General features: G+C 58.5%; 1 protein-coding gene across 7 annotated transcripts in view; it reads right to left on the reverse strand.

The window, feature by feature from the left end:
- Window positions 1-18,065, reverse strand: part of LOC122386136 (oxidation resistance protein 1-like) — a 67,553-nt gene extending 49,488 nt beyond the window's left edge. For all 7 annotated transcript variants that reach the window (XM_043375027.1, XM_043375026.1, XM_043375025.1 and 4 more), the window contains exons 1-2: window positions 16,237-18,065; window positions 7,111-7,262 (exon numbers count right to left, since the gene is read on the reverse strand). In XM_043375027.1, the coding sequence (XP_043230962.1) occupies window positions 7,111-7,262; window positions 16,237-18,047 (1,963 nt within the window). In that variant the 5' untranslated portion in view covers window positions 18,048-18,065. The remainder of the gene's footprint in view (window positions 1-7,110; window positions 7,263-16,236) is intronic.
- Between the last annotated feature and the right edge of the window lie 3,498 nt (window positions 18,066-21,563).

Genomic DNA, 21,563 nt, shown 5'->3' on the forward strand with positions numbered 1-21,563 from the left:
GGAGCGGGGAGACCCACCACTTCGGCTAACGGTCGGTAATGAACGGCCCATTACGGGCCATCGCTGTGGCGGGGCACGGACCCGATCGGCCGGCCGGCTATCGGAGGGCTCAGCGCGCCGCCAGGTCAGAACGGCCGACAGCCGGCAGGAACGGCAGGCCATGGACGCCGAATTAGAAGTCCAGAAACAGCGAAAGGCGTTATAGCCGAGTCGGTAGATGGGGTGCTTTGAAAAGGGGGAGGGACTCAAATGATGAAGGGTGTGAGCCCAGGTGGGACTCGGCGGGTTGGACACGGTGAGCCTGACTCGGTGAGTTGGTGGGTCTGACTCGGGTGCTGGGGGAGGGGGCGGTCCGGGGGTCGGAGTCAGTGAGTGGGACTCGCGAGTCGCGGAGTCACGTACCGTCGGCGGTGGCCGCGGGCCGCATGGCGGCGCGCTGGACCGCGGCGGTCCGTCCCGTCCTGCCCGGTCCGGTCTGCCGCAGCTCTCTCACACACACACACAGGGCGCGCGCGGCAGCGGCCGGCTGCGGCGGCCCGCCGCCAGGGGCGCCGTCATCGATCGCCAGCGGCCGCTCTGCCGGCGCCCGGCCCCCGATCGATGGCCGAGAGCCACCGGCCGCGGCCGCCACCGCCGGTCCTCTCCCGGGAGGACAGGACAGGGAAGGGCAGGGGCGCAGAGCAGGCGGACAGATTCCCTGTCCTCTCACGACAGACCATAGGGACACAGCCACCGCTGTGTCCGGCCGCGGCAGCCGCGGCCGGTCCTCTCCCGGCCCGGACAAGACAGAACAGGACAGGACACAGAGTAAGACAGGACAGGACAGGCGAACAGATTCCCTGTCCTCTCAGGCGGAACATGGGATACAGACACCTGCCCCGACCCGACCCGGACAAGACAGGACGGGACAGGACAGGAAAGGCGAACATATTCCTTATCCTCCCAGATAGAAGACCTGGGTGACAGGCTAGTGACAATAGCTCAATTCGTCGAGTAGATTGCTGGCCCATTCGCTTTTCGATTATCGTAACCAGCTGAGAGGCCGCTAACAGAAGACAATCTAAGTTTCGTGCGATGTTTAATAGGATTCAATGTTGGCGATCCTACACGACAGGAGACTATTCAAATCAGTCGAGTGTTCTCATTGCCCAGAGGCAGCACCAGTCCGACCAGCAGCGTTCTGTGGGCTGTGGCTGCACTGGCTGCAGCCCCGGTGGCGGAGAGCCGCGGCGTTCAGCCCGGAGCGGCCGCGGCGTTCAGCCCGCAGCGGCCGCGGCGTTCAGTCCGGAGCGGCCGCGGCGGTCAGCCCGGAGCGGCCGCGGCGGTCAGCCCGGAGCGGCCGCAGCGCTCAGCCCGGAGCGGCCGCGGCGTTCAGCCCGGAGCGGCCGCGGCGGTCAGCCCGGAGCGGCCGCGGCGGTCAGCCCGGAGCGGCCGCGGCGTTCAGCCCGGAGCGGCCGCGGCGTTCCGCCCGGAGCGGCCGCGGCGTTCCGCCCGGAGCGGCCGCGGCGGTCAGCCATCGCCTCTCGGTGCTGCGGTTTGACGAGGCCTCCGCAAACAGATCCGAGCCACATCTGAGGCGAGCGGCTCCCCCGGGGACCGTCCGACCACTCACGGCCAGAGCGGTCTCTCAGCGAGATGACGGTACCTCCCAGAGCCGCCGCTGCTTAAACTCCTCAAATCGACAGCCGATACAACTTCCAGAAACAGTGCCGGCGCAGCAATATACCATTCAGACCAGCTGCTGAACATTGAAGCACCACTGTTATAAACTTCAGAACCATTCCAGCATCAGAAGACATCTGTTTCCCGCTCGGCTCATAGAGCAGCTTAGCTACTCAGACATAGTCCCACAATGACACCGCTTTCAGTCCTAAGGGCCAGACCAGGCCCGGGTTAGTCTGTCTGCGCAGTTGCGGGCAGCGGGCGGTGTCCTCTCTCCATCTCAGCGCCACCACGCGGCAAAACTGGCAAACAGCCACACGTGGAGGGGCGCGATGGGCGTGCGGGAGCATCAGTCAGCGACGCGCCTTTCCCGCCGCACTCAGCCTTCCGATGAGAATAGATGGCCGCCGTCCGGCTGGTATGGAAACAGACGGCACCCGCACATTGGCAGGCGGGGTGGGCTAGGATAAAGTACGGCTGTAAGGGCACTGGGGTCCGAAACAGTCTTAACAAAGAAATTGATTTTAGCCTTGTGCCGATGGAGAGTAATTCTATCATGGTCGAGGTCGTAATCACAGCTGGGTGATCCGCGCCTCAGGACGGGCTAGATCGCGCCCACGGCGGCTGCCAATATCTGCAGCTGGCGGTCACCTCTGAACAGACGGTGAAAGCAGAGCTTACATTACTCTTCACAGATGTCGCTAGTGAAGTCGCCTGAAAACATACTGTACCGCAATGCTTTCCCTAGCGAGCCAGCTACGCTGAACTTGCGCCCGCGATGGCGAGAAGTGATTTTGTTTTCTGAACAAGCGACCGCCGACCAGTTAGGTACGTTTATCAAAGATGCCTACAGCAGCTTGTGAGGGAGCCTTGCGTCCAACATACGTGACTCTCGTCTATTCCACTTCTGAACTATCTAAGAAAAGCGCTACCTGTCCCGTCGCCAGTAGGTATGTAGGGGAGAGTGGGGTAAGATGCCCAGGGTGGGAAAGACGCCCCACCCCCTCTAGCGGGGAAACAAAGAATCGAACCTGGAAATTAATGTTCTTAGCGTAAAGCGGAAGCCTGCCTTGTTGACTGCACAAGAATTTGCGAAGCTCAGTTGGGCAACGGCTGGCTGGTGATTGCATGTTTTTTATTTGCTGCTTTCAAAAAATATTTTGGCGTCAAAGCACTGTAAATATCAAAGAAGGTAGATAATTTTTGCGTCCCTTGCTATAGTCGTGATACATTAACATGCGTGTACTGTGTCCCAAACAGTTTGTTTCAGGTAGTAGTTTTATGGCTAACAAATTGTGCTGATTTAATGTTACTTCGGTACCTTGGGGTAAGATGCCCCCTGTCCTGATGGGGAAAGACGCCCCCCTAAATCCGTAGGCTGTCCTTCAAGCAGCCCGTCAAATCATTTATTACATACTTGTGATGAGAGACAAAATCCGATCTAGGACTATTGAGAGTTCCATACGATCGGGTGCTCCCCATGCCGGTCTCTCGGCCCACACAGCGACTTCTTGGGCGGCATCTGACTCTGAGAGCTCTCACGACGGCCTCTGTGGGCCCCATTATTGGTTCCAGGGCTCCTCACGACATCCTTTGAGGGCTCCCACGTTGGCTCCACGGGCCGCGCTGGCATCGAGGTCCCCACGATGGGCTCGAGGGCCCTCAAGCATCATGAAGACCTATAAGGGCCCCACAGTGGTCTCCGAACGCCACCACGGAGGCTTGTTTGGCCACGCTGGACTATGATGGCCCTAACGATGACCTCTGAAGCCGCTTACGACTACTTTTGAGGGCCCTTACGATGACGTTTGGTGTCTACTGCGGGCTCGAAGGGACTACTGATTCGTTCAGCCGATTCACGTGTCTATTTATGTCACTTATAGTGCAGGGGGCATCTTACCCAACGCCAGGGGGCGTCTTTCCCACCCTGTGGGGTAAGATGCCCCCTTTGACTTCTTCAGGAAAAGGCTTCATAGCAAAAAGTTATCATATTTCAGGCACGAAAGTGTGATATTTTTGGAGCAAAAGGATGTCGGCTTCCGTTGAAACTCCAAGTTTTGGCTTTCCGGCCGTCATTTTCGAATAATATATGACATACTGACATAGTCAAACCCTGGGCATCTTTCCCCACTCTCCCCTACATATTTCTCGTCAAAGGCAGGCATCACAGAAAGGCGCACGGCCGGACGCTCATGAAACACGCCTGCACTAGAGCGTGGCAGACTGATAGCATCAGCAAATCAGGCAGATTTATAGCTTTTGCTGCTGCAAGACAGACCAATTTAGATACTGGCAAGCTGCGGCTCTAAATCACGGCACCGAACCGCCTACCAGCGCCACCTACCAGCCGCCGTCCAAGCTGAGATTCGGCCGGCGACCGCAGGGTCGCCTCCAATCCGTAGCGACTCTATATCTTTCCCTCTGAGGGTGCGATGCGTCTCCTCTGGCGCGGCCGCCCTATTGGGATCACTTAGAGGAAATCTGTGAAGACAAACAAGCTGGCCGATGGGCGCGGCCTGCCGGCCCGCGCCGCCTATTGAGCGGCTCGATCCATTCGGGGGTGATGCCCCGGCGGCGGCGCGGTCCAGCCGGGCTAAATGTGACCGGTCAGCCGCACGAACCCACGAATTAAGCGCCGCTCCGTAAGCGGCAACCGCTGTTCAGGAAATGATATAGCGCCATCAGCGGCGACATATCTGTCAAGGTCGGGATATATCACCGGGTATAATTTACGTCACCGGCCGGCCGGGCGGGACCCGCGGGTCGGCGCGGCGCGGCGCGCCCGGCTGATGGACCGGGTGTTGGTGACGTCACAGCGCCGGACAGCTATTAGATATACCATTCGGTGTCATTGGGTCGATGGATGTCGGCGCGGGGCCGTCTGCAGCAGCGTCCGAGAGACATCGCTCAACGGCGACGGCCATCGGTCAGCGAGCGACGGGGCCTGTGGGCAGCGACCGACCCGGGGCGGCCGGACGGCCGGCGACTGGACACAGAGGTGGCGGGCCGTGGCGAGCCGCCGTGACAGGCCCTGCGTGACACCGCCGTGACACCCTGACACTGGACACAGAGGTGACACGGTAGGTATTGTGACACCATGTCACGGAGACAACACTTCGCGATGAGCCCGGACATCAGAGAAGGCTGGGTGAGATGACACAGGGGCTGAGACAACACGAAAAGCAGCATTGTACCAGCGCAGCTTGGATTAAAAAGTGGGAAGGCCACAGGAAATAATTACTGGAAGAAAGTAGGCCATTACGTATTATTTCGCTGTAAAAACGAGTCCGCAATATTCTTCTCTCGCAGAGCATTCCTGATGCGCCTACAGCCAGCCGGTAGGCAGGAACGAGTGACAATGGGAGACGGCACGGGTAGGTGCATATTGGATTCCAGCTTTTCTCGCCGCAGCGTGATACCATTGGAGAACTGATTATCGCCACAGACGGCACGAAAAAAATACATCTGCGACTAACCACACAAACATATGAATTCGAGTGGACATGCATTTCATAAAAGCGTACTTGACATCCAATCCAGCCTCCGATCTGACGGCAACAACCTATGCATGATTATCGCCTTCATTTTCATTCCAATATTTTACCGTTTGGGATTCCAATGACCTGCCCTCTTCCACCGAAGTTGTTGCGCCGGTCCCGACTTGTCATTCAGATCTGTCATTCCTGGTAACGGGCCGAATTTGGTGGCCAAGTTGAGTTTAAGGTCGCAACACGGTCGGCGGTGGCCACGGTCGGCCGACCGCACCCCGCCGAACCGGCCGACCGAAAATGTCAGCGGTCACGGCTCCATCCAATCAGGGCCGGCAGCAGCCTAAACGGCTAAAGCCGCAACACAGACGGATTCAATCCGGGGCTCTTTATCCAGAGCCCCAGGGAGCCTCACTGTGGTCCCCGTCGTGGACCGAGGGGACCACAGCGGGGCCGCCGCGGACAGCCCGGCCATCCGAGCGGTCCGTGATCTGGGGCGATGTCGGATCATCCGGCCGGGTGACGGCGGCACTGGCGGCGCCAGGGTCCGCCCCCGCCCCCGCCCCCGCCGCCGCCCTGTGCGCAGCCGACGCCATTTGGCGGCCGGCGAGTTCCGCAGGAAATGCGTCCGGACCGGCGGCTGCCAGCGGCGCCGGCGTCCGGCGGACCGAGAGCGGGGGGCTGACCGAGCGCGGGACCTAGAAACGGGGCCTGACCGAGCGCGGGACCTAGAAATGGGGCCTGACCGACCGCGGGACCCAGAAACAGGGCCTGACCGACCGCGGGACCTAGAAACGGGGCCTGACCGACCGCGGGACCCAGAGAGGTCCCGCGGTAAAATACAGAGAGCCTGACCGAGTACAGACCCATAGAAGCCTGACGGGATCGCGCCTCGCGGGATCCAATAACAGACCCTGGCCAGCGGACAGAGAGGGAGGGGTCTGACCGAGCACGGGACCCAGCAACGGGCCCTGGACGACCGCGGGATCCTGCAAAGGACCCTGACCAGCTGCTGGGCCCAGAAACAGACACTGGATACAGAACCCAGTAACATAGGTATTCTAACCAGCAGATAGCCAGGAGAACTCGGTAATAACTCCTCAGTGTATGACCCGGAAGCATTAGGGAATAAATTAAGGCAGTATCCGCTCTCAAAGCGAAGTTAAAAGGCCATTCACGACCTCTCATTCGTCATCAAAATATGGAAAGGAGAAATAAGATCCACAGCAGTCTTTTACATAGAATCCTTGTCCCTCTGATGAGCAAGTTGATTAATGTAAGACGGTTTACTTGGCTCTTACTGAAGAGACCTTCAAAGAAACTGAGCTGTGAAAAATGCGACTGAAATGAGATATTCTGGCCAACACATGTGCAGTTCATATCAATGCACCACCAATCTCGTGCTTATTCCACACCAACGAACTGGAATGTCCAATTCTATGAGCACCAAAACAACTTTTTTTCTTAACGCAGCTGAGACACATTGAGAAAAGCAGTTGAGTTGTGCTGAAATGAGATGCTGAACCGGCAGAGAAGACACTCAAAACAATCATGAATGGCCGATCAATGATCACAGTGATAACCATAGACCATGGGCGTCACAGTTTGCCAGAGTTCGGGGTTTGTCCGAGTTTCTCTGCTCGGAGCTGGGACGGTCCGGGCTGCGCGCGACCCCGGCTTCGATCGCCGCCGCCTCCGTCGTCACTAATCAGGGCCAAGTGCTCTGTCCACAGGCGGACGGCGCCGACATTAGCAAACACTCGCTGACAAGACCGGGCCGCCCGCGACGGTGAGGACGCTCAGCACCCCCCGGGGAGTGCCGCAGCTCGAGCGGAGCGCCGCAGCTCGAGTGGAGCCCCGGCGAGGACAGGTTCTGCGCGGGCTCGACACTCACCTTAGCTGAACGCTTACTATAAAGACACCCGTGCCTGTTGAAGCTGTCCAGTTACCCGGTACTCACCTCTGCTGAGGCTGGGCGGCCAGACCGAGTCGAGACTGCGCTGAGCCAGGCCCGGTCCTGTGCCCGGTGCCGCCATGGCCGAGGACTGTCGTCCGCCGGCCGCCGGCCGCTGACCCGAGCCGCCGCCGCTTTCCACGCTCTGACTCTTTCCCCTGTCGAGAGAGGAGGGCCCAGTCAGACACAGAACACAGTCCGCGGGGTCACCTCTACACACTCTCACTCTTCCTTCTGTCGAGAGAGGAGCGCCCAATGAGACACAGGTGACATACACACATACACATCGGTCAGCGGGGTCAGCGGCATTCATTCCCAGAGAACACAAGGGTCAATGTCAGAGGTCAAGTATGTATTACAAGTCACAGGTCAGAAAGTTAGAGACGGGGGTTAGAGGAAAAGAATCACAGATAAGAGACCAGGGAGTCAGAGTTTGGGGGTTAAGGAGTGAGAGGTTCGAGGTCATGCAGTTTAAGGTCAGAGGTCAAAGGTCAGGTCAAGTGTCAGGGGTTTCAGGAGGCGGCGATACGCCCGCTACACACCTCCCGGCACGAGCAGACGCTGAGCGCGGTGGCACGCCGGCACGAAGGGCCATCGACAGGCTGCAAAAGACAATTCGCTTCGCTGCCAGCACCGTGGGGCGGTGCCTGTCGCCACAGGGGTGCAGGCGGCCTTCGCACCAGGAGGGGTCTGTTGATTATAGCGTGTCGCCTGTATGGAGCCCCTGTCGCGCCTTCGACCAGGCCTTAGGAGGTTGTGGCGCATAGACCGCCTCGAGATAGGCTGTTTTGAAAGAAAAATAATAATAGAAATCACATATCAGAGCCAACCGCTGGCACGCCATCATCCCACCTATCCGCGTCCGTCACGAATCTTATCCACACAATCCGCGCATCAAGGGACAGGGATGCCGATCCGCGCGAAACAAGAGGGAAAGGAGAGACGACATCATGTGGAGGGGGGGGGGGCTGAGAAAGTGGATGGGGGAGTGGCGTCTTCAGTGGATATATACGGTGCCCTTCGAGCATCAAAAGATAGCCCACTAAAAAGAAGGGCCCCGAGACGAATAAAATTCGCAGTCGGATAACACATAATAAGTATTTTGCCGCAAAATGATAAAGGGCATATTACAAACATTTTATGACATGGACATTTTATGATTCCCGATGCGGGAAAATCCGCTCAGAGCTCGATGCCGCTGTGATTTAGAATACCACGAGCCGGACGTTGTGACGCAGCACGCCAGCGTGACAGCTGACACCCCACATTCCAGCAGTAAACTAATCCCGGCTGAACCATTCCAACCCAACCCTAACCGGGACCGAGATCCCCGAGTACGACCGTGCCGCGCCGGGGAACACCACCGAGCTTACACCCGAGTACGCCGAAAACGCGCCGCTACTCCCAGCATCGTGAGACCAATAAGGTCACAGCGCCGTACATACGTGTTCCATGGTAGGAGTAAGAAATGCTTAGATGAATGCTAAAAAGGGAACGCTGATGAAACTGTTAAGTTTGGTTTTACCAAGCCAGCATGAACATTGCAGGAAATCCGTTCATTTTAAAATCGGCCTAAGCCATTGGAACTAATAGCTTACCGGGAACCGCTCGATAAATGCCTCTGCAACAAGTTTGCCATGCAAAGTGTGGTACGAAGTCAGCCGTGTTGAGAAGTTTTAAGTTAAAATAGACCCCAACTGATGAAAGTTAGTTCAACAGCCGATCTTCCTTGTGAGCGTGTAACGGCACATGTAGTGCGGGTGCTGCGACAGAGGGAGATCTCAGTATGCCCATATTTTGACGGTTGTGTGCGTCACGGCTCAAGCCGAGCGTCACAGCCCCCGTCTGATGCAAGGTCGACCGCAGTGCTGCGCATCAGGCGCACACAGGCAGTACCAGGTGCGTATACGCCGTTCCTGACCGGCGGCGGTCATGGAGCACTTGGGTCAGGGCGTGGGACTGGAATTGGATGTGTCGAACGTGCATGTTGGAGGGGACATGGACCTAGATGAAGAAGTGGACATGAAGGGCGTGGAAGTGCTGCGCGTGACCGTGGTCGTGCTGAACTGCTACATCCATACGGGTCAGCTCCACCGGTCTCCGGCAGTAGCGGGGCCGGCCGGCGGGTTTTTGCGCTGCCGGCCGACCGCGGGCGGTGTCAATATTTACCGTGTGGACGGCGGCAGCGGGAGGGCGCCGCTCAGTGCAGAATGGCGCGCCATATCAGCGGTGGCACACGCCAACACCGCAGCGCGGCGCCCAGTTATATGTCACATTAGTCGCGGAAGCCAGCCAGATAGCCGGAAAGCCAACACATAGACACAAACCAGCCCACCCCTCAATGTAGGCGAGACGATGAAGCGGCGGCCAGTGGCGTTTTCGAGTTCCGTGATATATTATATTAATTACGCTGTGGAACGGATACGGCGTAATTCCCGGTCCGAGCTACTGCGGCGTCCTCAGTTAATGAGAGCCGGGATAATGAAGGGGCTGAGCCATGGCGAGGACAAAGGGAATGACCCGCTCCGAGCCGGGCTGTAGATAGGAGAGCCCATTCACCACCGCTGATCCCTCTGGATGGAGGCGGCCGCTCGCTGTGAGCTGATATCAAATCGAGACGCACGGGACTACAAAAATAATAACGCCGCTGCAACACATTGCCGACTGATTCAGCCGCTGGTGTCCAGGCCGCAGTCGCACAGTGCCGATGAAATTATGTCGCATTTCAACAGCGGCTACTGCGCAGCGCGCGGCGTCCGAGGCGGACAGGGTGAAGGACCGGCACAGATCACCGGTCCCCGGGGACCTCGGCCTGTTCAGCGCACTGTGTGCCCACAGCGGCCTGAAGGACCGGCGGGTACTCGACCCGCGAGAGTGACCCGGTGACCTCCTGAGTGACGGCGAGTTACGCACTCCCCGTGACCGGCGTCAAACCAACACCGCCGAACGCACAGTCAGATATACGTCAGACGCACGTAAGGCGCACGTCATCGCAGATTGGTTTCGCCATACCGGCAGTTTAGAAAGCCTTGAGCTGACATTTGCCACCGCGGCCCGGCACGTGGTTCAAAACTGGGACCACTCAGTGCTACAACGCAGCCAAACACCATCACCAACCCAAACCAACCAGTTTATCAACAAGTCACAACGAGCCCGACGAAAAATAGTGTTGTCAAGTGGTTTTCCATTGCCAGGCAGATAAACATTTCACAATTCACATGCTCCACTGGAACCATAAACATTCCTCCCAGAAAAACAGCAAGTGGGTGAGACTGTTACCAAAACAGGACATCTCCTACGGTCCTGAGACATCAACTACCGGTCGTCTTCTAACGGTTGCCGAGGGAGTTGTTGTAACAGCTTGCGGGCCTGTAAAAATGCCGGTGCTTTAATAGCGAGGCAAAGGAGCCGAAACCAGAACCGGTTTGTGTTTCTCCGTCACTAGCAGCGGTCCGATCCGGTCCAAATTTGTCAGTCGTCGGTCCGTCCGCCCAACGAGCTGTCAAAACGGATTACATGGACCAGGAGCAAATGACGCTGGCATTCCTAATGGGACATCAGCACAGGGACGGCAGTCGGCGTTACCAATGAGAAGCAGCGGACCGTTGCACCAGCGGACAGTCCGCTCCGCTCGCCGACCGTCACCCGTCACTGAATGTGACAGCTCACACGTGCTCGGAGCCGCGGCCAGCTCGGAGCTGCCGTGACGCGGGCACGCACACACACGTGCACCGTCCGCACAAAGCTGAGCACCGCGGCACAAAGCCGCCTCTGCGCTGTCCCGGTGGGCTGGGCGGCGCCGAGAGCCCTGCAGAGGACGGCATCCGGTCGAGCCGTTATCAGCTCCACACGCTGCCCGACGGGTCCGCCGGGGTGAATGAAACCTCGGAACGGGTCAGCCGATCGGCGACCGAGTACCGTGTGTCGGCGGTTCAATAGGTGGCCGGGTCCACCGGGATGCATGGCAGAGAGCCGGCGCAGCAGCCGGCCGGATGGGCACACCGGGTGTCGAAATTGTACTCGGCACTGAGCACGAGCTGCAACCTGAAATATCTCACAGACGAGCTGTGATTGTGATCAATCACACAATTTCGAGCCAATCGGTTCCATTGGACAGCGTCACTTTGCCAACGAGGCAGACTTCAAACACGGGTCGGGCCGGCGATAAGCTGATCGAGCAGCTCGCGTGGCGAGCACAGAGCTCGTCGAGACGGCCGTGCCCCGGAGACCGGCCCGGTGATAATATATCGAATAACCAGCGCGCTACGTGTCCGGCCGACTGCGGGCCTGCACCGTGTCTCCGGGCAGCCCCAGTCCAAACGGGCGCCACTCCGCACGCCGCTTTAATCAGCGGCACGCATAAACAGCTCTGAGAAAATCCGTCTGTTTAAATATCACACCGCAAAAACACATCTTAGAAACGCCGACTGTTTTACTTAAAAGCCAGAGGGGCGACAAACATATTTCTGCCAAATGCGAACTAACGGTGTGAGAGACGAGAGCCCGTTTCTGCCCCGCTTTGCATGGTTTCCTTCAGCGCTGTCCAAATTCAGCTGTGGAAGATTCCACTTCAGAGAAAAACCATCGACCGCAACTATACACTAATGCGATTGCAAGGAAACAGTACTCGGCTACTTTTCGCAAATTATTGAGCACTAGAAGCACTTGGTGAATGCTTTTTGGTCCAGGTAAAAATGCCCATGAAGCAATAATTGAATTAGAACTTGGAGAGGCGCTTGAGATAATCCAAGTCGATGAAGATATGGTTGCACAGTGCACTATGAATTAGCGTAGTTAAAACATAATACACTCCAATATGCTAACCAGCCAAAATATTGAAGCGTCTGATTCAAAACATTTTGCGAGGTTCACATCCGTCTTATTACTTGAGCTTCCCAGCGGAGCACTTTATTGTGCCAGAGGGGTATCACTTTGCACGGCACGGATAACTCGGTCTGTGAATTTCAAGAGAGAAAAAACAGTCTCGTGTTTCGTGCTTTCATTTCAATATTGAAATTAAATAACGGGTGTGAAGATATACGATTCCAATAACAAACCCAGGGGGCGGCAAAGAAATAACGAAATTGAAATGGGCGCGAGCTGTGGGTTTCGGTTGGTGAGGGCCCGTCCCCGCCCGCCGCGCCGAGGCCTTCCGTTGTTCATGATCTCCTTCAGAGTGACGTATACTGCTAGCGGCGGCGGGCGCATCTCAGCACCCGGCGCTGGGCGACTTTACAGCACCGACACGAGCTGCCGACGGGACGAGACGAGCTGCCAGCGGGACGGGACGGGCTGCTGGTGCGCTGGGACGAGCTGTCGCAGCTGTCGGAGCTCGGCGCTCTCAAACACCATGCTAACGCCGCGCCCGTAAAGTCGCCGCCGAGAGCCGGGGATATTGACGAATCTGGCCGGCAGCCTGTCCTTCCCGCGCTGCGCCGCGCCAATCCGATCAGCCGCGCTGACTTTGTTTGAGAAGCCGAGTAAAACCGAGCAAAGCCGCGCCGGAACAGAGAGCAGCTGCTCAGTAAATTCGGTCCTTTTCTGGTGTCGTGTTCGGAAAAAGTGGCTGGGAGAGACCGAAAGGGAGTCCATGTTTACGAAGTGGGAGCTCAATGTGCGTCGTGCCGCACCACCAGAGTTTGCCATAGTTTTACATTGCCACATGTGCTTTGTGCTTGGGAAGACAAATATTATTTAGTCTGTAGTTTGGTTTCAAAATTTATCGCAGATACATGTAAATGTCATTTTCCGCCAACACACAGTAACATCGACGGCCTTCTGTCGTTCAACGGGCAGATCCAGTCAAATCAAATTGGCATGAGGCTCAATAACATAAAAAACAAATACATTTACTACCCAGGCATGTATAAGCGAGGCAAGCCGCATGAAAAGCCGTCGTTGCATGACTGTTGGTCGTCAAATGGCGTGGCGAGAACTCCAGATTTCCGACGGTGAGATGACAGAGACGGACGAATGCGCCAAGTTTGGACCAGAGCGATTGTGCTCGATTCACGGCCCGCCGACAACTTCCGTCCGATAGAGCTGGTTAATAGAACGAAGGCAACTTACAGTATGTCAGTCTTCGATAGAACACGATAAACTTTGGCTACTGCCTCTGAAAGCCTCAACTAGGCTTTGGTAAACTTTTACTGCGGTAACAAAGGTCGTCTCTATATAAATTTGTATCACCACATTCACAGCGCACCAAATAATGGCACTTGTCTCTCAATCCGTCTGGCACACACGACACCAAAGAGACGGATAGTACGTTTTCGTGGCCATAGCTTTTAAACCATACATAACCTTTCCTTTCTGACCACCATAATCCTTATTCAGTTGTCATATTTCCTACAACCACACCACATTAGCCTATCAAAATTTAACTAATCGGGCACGCGGACAGTCTAGCCGTTCCTTTTATCCGTGTTTCTGATTACCCTACTGTCGCATCGAGGTGTAACATCAGACAAGCACGATGCAACAACCCGATCAATACTATTAGTTAGCCTGATGCTGGTCAAGGACTATCGAGCCCATATTGACTGTCGGTCTTCGACTGTTGCCAGAACGGTCTGCATTAGTTGTAAATATTATCCCATCCAGTGATAGAGCCACTAACTCACAAATCCGAATGATCTGCAGGCGATGAGGCTTGCTCTCGAATTAGACAGTCTAGGCTAGTTCCACTTTTCCACCAATGGCTGGCTGTCAGAAGTTTGACCAGCTGAGCAGAGCCATTCATCCGCTCTGCACACATGTCATAGTCTGCCGTCACGGACGTCACTCGTAGTCGAGCCGTCACTGCCGGGTGGCCCTCCAATCCCACATCATCACCGGCCGCGCGCTGGGTCGGAGCGCGGTCCCCCGTCCCGCGCTGTCGCCTGTCCCCGAGGTCCCACATGTCGACCGTCAGCGGCGGGCGGGTCGGAGCGGCGGCGGCGGCGCGGCGCTGCCGGGTCCCCGGCGCCAGCGGCCTGCAGCGCCGGCTGAGCGGCTATTCTCGGTGTGAGAGAGGTCGGCTCGGGGCCCGGTCAGACTGTTCCGCTCCACCCCGGGCGGACCCTGGTCTGGATCAGCCCGTCACGGCTGGTATCGACCGAACAGGGCCGGCGCCGCGGCCCGATCGGACCGCGCGCCACCCGTCAAACCCATCTTCACGCCCCCATGGCAGACACCAACAGCTCAGCGCGCCGACCGACAGACCGAGAGGGTGGCAGTGGCACTCTGCCGGGATGCCGGGGCACAGCGCCGCCCACCAGCCAAGTGGGTGGTGTAGTGTGACCCAAATCTTATCACTGGCATTTTCTCAATTCAAAGATGTCGAGAAGTATGAGGGATTGCGGATGCTTTCAGCTACCAGGAGATGCTCAGTCAAACGCTACCGTATCTCTCTCAGCGGCCATCGTACTGCGCCGATGTAAACAGCGCTACAGCTGGTCAAAGCCTGTCCAAATTACTGCACTCCCATATGGCCGAGCGGGCCGATACCGGAGGCCACTATTGGCCGCCTAGAGTGGCCCGGAGGCCGCCGATGCAGCATTTCCTGCCGTCCCGTCTGCCCACAGCCGCTGACCGGAGCGGTGCTGACCTGGCCCGTCCGGCCCGACTACATACGACCCCCACTCTGCCGACACCGAGACGGGAAGCGCCGGATCGAGAAGGTTTCCAGACTGACCGCCGCCGCCCGCCTGGGCAGAATGCGTCTGCTCTTAACTCGGTCCCCCAACACCCATACCCCATACCATCACGATACCATCACGATACATCCCCCATACCATCACGATACAAGCGACAATACCTCTGTCGACATAACACCTGAGCCCCGATTGACGCTACGGGCAGTTGTTCCAGGATTTGATTATGATGCATCTTCAATCTTCATGTACACTTTTAGAGCGACGGCCAAAATTTGCTCAGATTTGCTTTTAGAGACATGCTAATAAAAACAATCAATCAGCTTCTCAGCATCATGCAATATCAAAACATCAAAGTTTTTCAAGGCAATTTTAGCCCTCAGGAAAAGGGTAAAATGCCAAACAAAACAATAAAAGAAATACTCAGTTGTAAAAACAACTAGTCAAAACCAGCACCAGAGCGAATTTGATCCAAATAATTACTGAGAGCCATCAGGAGAAATGCGCGCCAGTCTCCCCAACCTTATAGCTGCCGACCGGGGTATTCTGACTCGGGACAAAGTTCTCGTATAGCCGGCGTCACGCAATCTTCGGATTCAAAACAGGGCCGCCGGGGCCATCCAGAGAAGACTTTAGTAGCTATACGCTTGCTGGAATAGCCACTTAGCTGGAAGAGCGGCAAACATTGGACTACTTTCGGCACCGCCCAGGACACAGCTAACTTGGTCGATAGCCATTGTGCATTTACAATTAGCGACGGGTAAAACAGTCGTCAATTTAGCTATCGTGAAATCCAATCACGAAACTGCCGACATCGGTCGTCCAAACTTTTACCCGGGCTTAACAGCGGGCGAGTTTGAAAAGCAAACTTTCGGCGGAGCTTTACACCCCAATCCGAGCAGGGTCGACTGCCCGTCCGTGGCACGGCGGCTGAAACGAGCCTGCTCTCTAAAAAGCTCAGCTGGGCTCCGGGCGAAGGCTGACAAGCGGGCTTGTTGATCTGCAGGGCGGATGGATATATCCAGCCGGCCTTGGGAACACGAAAAACGGCAACACCCCGTGCCATAACCGGATCGATCGCCAGCTCACCTGCAGAATCCATATCCAGAGTAAAAGATGGATGAACAGGTCAACATTATCTTGTGAATTCGAACGACTGGAGAATTGAGCGAATAAAGTTTACGTCATACGCTCCGGAGCATTAAGAAAATACTGCTTCTCTCCCTAAGCTGCCATAGCTCTTGACCAATTAAAAACAATAAAGAAAGAGGAAATTAAAAAACAGTAGAGAGTAAGAGAAGGAGAGGAAGAGGAGAGAGATGTGGTCAGTGACCTAGAGACCCCTCTTTCTGACGTCGGTGGATGCCATCAGCTGTTGAACCAGCTCCATTATTTATGGAATTCGGTGACCTTGGTCGGCTCGCGACCACAACAACACGCCCCGCCCACCGTCGGCGGGCGGACCGGCGGGCCCCGCCGTCCGCGGCTCCCCACTCACGTGTCGGTGCCGTCCGTGTCGGGTCGCTCCGGCTGGGTCGGCAGCTCCGGCTGCCAGCTGCCTGTCCGGCAGCGCTGCTCGGCCTCCTGTTCGCGCGTCTTCAGACAGTGCCGGCAGTGGACGGTGGCGGCGCGCGGCCGCGACCGGGGCCCGGACACCGAGCCGCGCCGGTCCACGGTCGAGTTGGAGCGGGCCAGCGTGGCGCGCGGCCGCACGTCGTCCCCCTCGCGCGGCGCGCCGGCCAGCAGGTCGGCCGTCATGTCCAGGAAGCGGTGCAGCAGGTTGCGTTTGCCGGGCTCGGCGGTGGCCGGCGGCGGGTCCTCGTCGACCAGCACCTCGATCTCCTCGACGGCGTCGAGCTCGCGCTCGCGCGACTCGACCACGGTCGACTGGGAGAGCGCCGACTCGCCGGACACGTGTCGCAGCTTGTCAGCCAGCTGCTCCCGGCGGGCGAGCGGCTCGGGCAGCTCCAGCGGCGGCGCGCCGGCGAACCGGAAGCCGCGCGGGAAGTCGCCCGTGGTCTCCAGGTCGAGCACCTCGATGCTGGAGTCGGACTGGACCGAGCTGAAGCTGAGCCGGTCGTGCAGCCGGCCGCGCTCGCGCCCCACCGCCTCCAGCAGGTAGTCGTCCGACACCGTGTCGAAGCTGGAGTTGAGCTCACTGGAGGAGGTGCGCTCGCGGGCCGAGCGGTTCAGTCCCGGCTCGCTGCTGCTCGCCGACAGCTCCGAGCCGCACTCGGAGAACCGGGCGAAGCGGCCAAAGTCCTCTGCGTCGGGCCCGCCGCCGGCGCCGCACATGCGCCGCGTCTGTCGCGCCTGCTCGAACGCCACACCGAGCACGTCCTTAGTGTCGTACCTCTTGGTCAGCTCCTTGTTGCCGACCCGGCACGGCTGTGCGCCGCCCAGACTGTTGAACAGGGACTCCTGGCGGCGCGGGCTGGAGGCGTGGAACGAGCCGGCCACCTCCTCCATGCGGCGCCGCTCGGAGAGGTTCTCCGACACGTTGGCCATCAGGCGCACCATGCGCTCCGACAGCCCCGAGATGCTGACGCCGCGCGGGTCCTCGGCCTCCGACTCGGCGTCGGCGTCCGAGCCGGACTCGGAGCGACTGTCGGCCAGAGGCGCTGACTGGCCGCAGCAGCAGTCGCCGTCCCGCGGGCACGGGCAGTCGCCCAGCAGCGTCCGGTCGCTGTTGGTGCTGTACATCGAGTCCATCATGGAGCTCGACCACTCCGCGTCCGCAGAGTAGAAGTTGCACGCCGAGTAGCACGACTCGACCGAGGTGCCGAAGTCTGCGGCCGGCGCGGCGTCCGACTCCCAGTCGGCGTGCTCGCATCGGCAGAACGCCTCCTCCTCCTCGCCATCGGCGCCGAACACGTCGTCCTCCTCGTCACCGCTCTGTTTGCCGCTGTCGGTGCCGGAGGCGGCCGACCGCTCCAGGTCCGTCAGCGTGCTGTCCGCCCGACCGGCGTCCCCGCTGGCGGCACGCGGCCGCTCGCTGCCGGCAGCGTACCCGCTGTCCTCGCGGTGTCGGACAGCCGACGGGCCGCTCTGGTCTGAGTCCTCACACCGCGGCAGGGAGTCCCCACTGGAGTCCAGACCGGCGGTCAGCGCGGCGCCATCACCCAGCGATGTCACCGGAGCAGGCGCGGAGGCCGCGACCGACACCGACCCGCCGAGAGTGGAGCGCTCCATGCTGCCAGCCCCGCGGCACGACCGCGACTGGCCCGCGGCGCCACCGGCCGCCCCCGAGCAGACATGGGCCCGGCCCGGGGAGTCCGAGACCGAGTCCGTCACCAGCAGCGGTCCCATGGCGACACTGCGTGAGCCCACCCGGCCGGCCGAGTGTTGACTGTGCGCCGCGCCGCACCGCCACCGCTGCCGACCGCTGACCGCCGCGAGGGGGCGGCACCGGCACCGGCGGCACGGGCGAGCGACGGCACACGAGCGCGGCGCGGCGCCGAGCCGTCGCTCTCCGGCAGTGCGCGCCGCGCTGGGGCCCCGCCGGGTGCCACGGGAGGCTCCACCGGGTGGCGGTGCGGCAGGTCAGCCGGGCGGCGCCGACCGGTCCGTGCAGAGCTGCGTGGTAACAGACGGGCGTGTGCGAGCGCCGCGCAACCCATGGCAGGCAGCAGTGGCGTCAGCCGGATAGGCGGAGACCGGGAGCTGGCGCTGGAGAGTTCTTGTGAACGCGGAGAGACACCACAGATCAACAACCTCTTTAGTGCTGTGGGATAGGTGTGCCTCTAGTCTCTTCGAGACTCACTCTCAGTTTTGCACTAAACGAGTCCAGGAAACAGTGGAGCTTGGCTACCTACCTAACTCACACTTGGAACACTGAAATCCAAACGAAATCTATAGGCGTTGCAAGCAGCATGCATGCATGCTTTGTAACAATGCTATGTTGTTGTCTGTTGAGAGATGTGGTCTAGATAGACCCTATGCTGGATTGCAAGAAATCAGACACAATAAGCCGGATAAAAAGGCCTGTGCCGGCAGACCAAGCAGGCGCCACTGCTGGCGTGTCAAGGCCCACGCGAGCTCGGCCCGCTGCCCTCGCCGACCGGCCGGCGGGCGTTCGCAGAACACATTGTTCACTCGCTGTCCAGACTGCCTCGGCTCCGAGAAAAGAGTCTGCGATCCGCCACGGCCCCACATGCCGGCGGACACGGGGCGAGCAAGCACTGACCGCCGTGCCGCGCCGGACGGGTACACCGAACACACCGATATATTTCAGCCCGCCGTCTGCCGCCGGCCGCCGGCCGGTGTGGGCGGGAGTCCCGGACCGCCGGCGGCGATACGATCCCGGCCCGGACGGCCCGGGATGGGACACGGCCGATAGGATCGGCGTGGATCGGCCCATCATAAGGCCGGTCCGGCCCGCTGACGGAGACTGCTGGGCGCTGCCGGGGCAGTCGAGCCGCGCCGGAGCCGGCCGAGTGGAAACGGGGCTGCCGTTCAATTCAGAACGGAGTGGACCGGCCATCGGACGACCTTCCGCGCCAGCGCCCAAACTGATACCTTCGGATGACCATCGGGCGCCTACGACACAACGACCTTCGAGCGAACTTGACCGACGAACCTGAGCTTGAGGACTTTAAAGACGCTGACCGGGGCATACAGGAAGAAGCGCTTCGGTTACACATCACTCGTATAGACGAGGTCATGGAGTGAGGTCACTGACACGTCAGCCAGCAAAACCTGCCACCAGAAGAGCAGTTGGGCAATGGGCATGGAGTGATGCACTAATAGAGGTCACCGGCGTTGCTCCCGGCAACTGGCAGTCTTTGGGTGGAGGGGCGGGGTGGGGGGGGGGGGGGGGCAGGAGTTGCGCCCCGAGGGAAGCGATAGCCGTGACCGGCCGGCTATCGCTTAGCTAAAAAGACTAGCCGCAGACGGTCAAAAACCCGGCCGGACCGGCCGCCGTCGCTGCCCCGGCCGCTTTTTCAGCCGCGACCCCCTTTCATCGGTGCATGGGTCTCACAATGACCAGACCGCTCAGCCTGGCAACAAGCTGCAGTCTGGTAAAAACACACTTATCAAAGCACCTCACCTAACGTAGTAAATAGCAGCATGTTTGAACAAAAACGTTGGCGCCGAGCTGCTTTCCTGACTAGGTAAAAACGTGCGCTGCACTGATACCAAACAGCTAAGCCACCTTTACAGCCAGTGAGTAGCTAAAAACCATACAATCTTCTATAAGTTCTCACCACTAACTTTCATCAGATCAGCTTTCCTGAGACTTCGAAGGGATGATTGGAATTGGAGCACCCCCATATCATGGAATATAGGTACCGAGCATGCTTTTCTCAAGCTAGCAAACAAATATTTTTCCTTTCCATTACACCATACTGATTGTAATCGGAGAGAAACACGTACTCAGTACAAAACATTGACATAGGAAGTCACCCCTCCCCCCCCCCAAAAAAAAAAACACACAGCTAAGTGGTAATTTTCTCTCAAGTCTCAACAGATTTGACTGCAGTTAAGAGCTTATCATTTGATAAGCCCCCCCCCCCCAAAAAAAAAAATCACGCATGAGCAAAAACAAAATACGCATTCCGGCCCGAGCCCTAAAATCTCGACGTTCCCAGTCCCCGCGAACCAGCATCTCTCCACATCCCACACCCATCAGCGACGGTCGCCGACTGGAACGGCGCCTGTCATCACCAGCCCCTCTCTAATCTGTTCGGTCCCGCGCGGCGGGCGGCGGGCGCAGCGGCCGGTCCAAGGGTCGCCGCCGTCCGCCGTCCGGCCGGTGACGTTACTGCGCCCGCACGTGTCCGCCCGGCGCGTGCACGTGCCGCGCGCACGAGCACCGAACACAGAATGCCGGCGAACACGGCCGCGGCGGGAGTGTGACGGAACAGTCACAGAACGGGCCGGGGTGACGCGACGTGCGCCGGGAGGGGAGGGAGGAGACTGCACTGGCCTCTTTGGTAGGGTTACAACAGTGCAGCGACTGAATTAGAACAGATAATATACCCAGAGCATGAGTAGCTGGATCTGTCTGTCGTGTACGGTGTAGCAGAGCAAAATGCAAAAAAAAAAACATCAACGAATAGCACCGAATGATCAAAAACATATTAAATAACTCTTAATCACTCGATGAACTAGGGACGGAATGAAAGTTTTCCAGGATTTCAGTTTCAGCATTGCCAAAAAAAAAGAAAAAAAAGTTTCAATGAGGCAATAATGCACCAGAATTTCGAAACTAAAACATGTTCCTTGGTTCTTCCAATTTGCCGATGAGATGCTCGCGTCCTTGTGTCCATTCCGAAATAATAATACCAATAGGTCCGGGTTGTTTATTAATCAAGCCATAAACTGTTTGGCATTCGCGTTCCACCGCAGTTCTGCGTCGCTGCGTCCTATGCAGTGTCGCAAAGGTGACCCCTAGATCGAGCATCCCTCCTCGAGGGACCTCCATGAGCAGAGGATGACCCGCACAGAGGTGACCCAGGGAGGCCCCCTGAGACCACAGACCCCAACAGGCCCCTCCGAGAGCTGCTCGGTGCCCACCCAACCCAAACACGCCTCCGTCACCCACCAATCCAGAGGTGACCCGTGCTCGGTTCTCCCGTCACCGGCTGGCGCCGCGGGACGCGTCACGGACGTGTAGCAGGCACGTCACAGTGTGACACACACCGTAGTAACGATCATCGTCAACACGCCCGCGCCGCCCGCCCGGACAGCGCTGTGAGGCCGGCCCTGTCACCCGTCTCGCCGTCCTGTTGCCATGCGCGGTGAGTATACAGGACGGCGCGGACAGGGCGATGCCCCGCTGACCCGGTGGTGGGCCGGACCGGGCCGGGACCGGAGACCAGT

The sequence above is a fragment of the Amphibalanus amphitrite genome, unplaced genomic scaffold, assembly GCF_019059575.1.
Source record: "Amphibalanus amphitrite isolate SeventyFive unplaced genomic scaffold, NRLGWU_Aamphi_draft 000241F_arrow, whole genome shotgun sequence".
Lineage (NCBI taxonomy): Eukaryota > Metazoa > Arthropoda > Thecostraca > Balanomorpha > Balanidae > Amphibalanus > Amphibalanus amphitrite.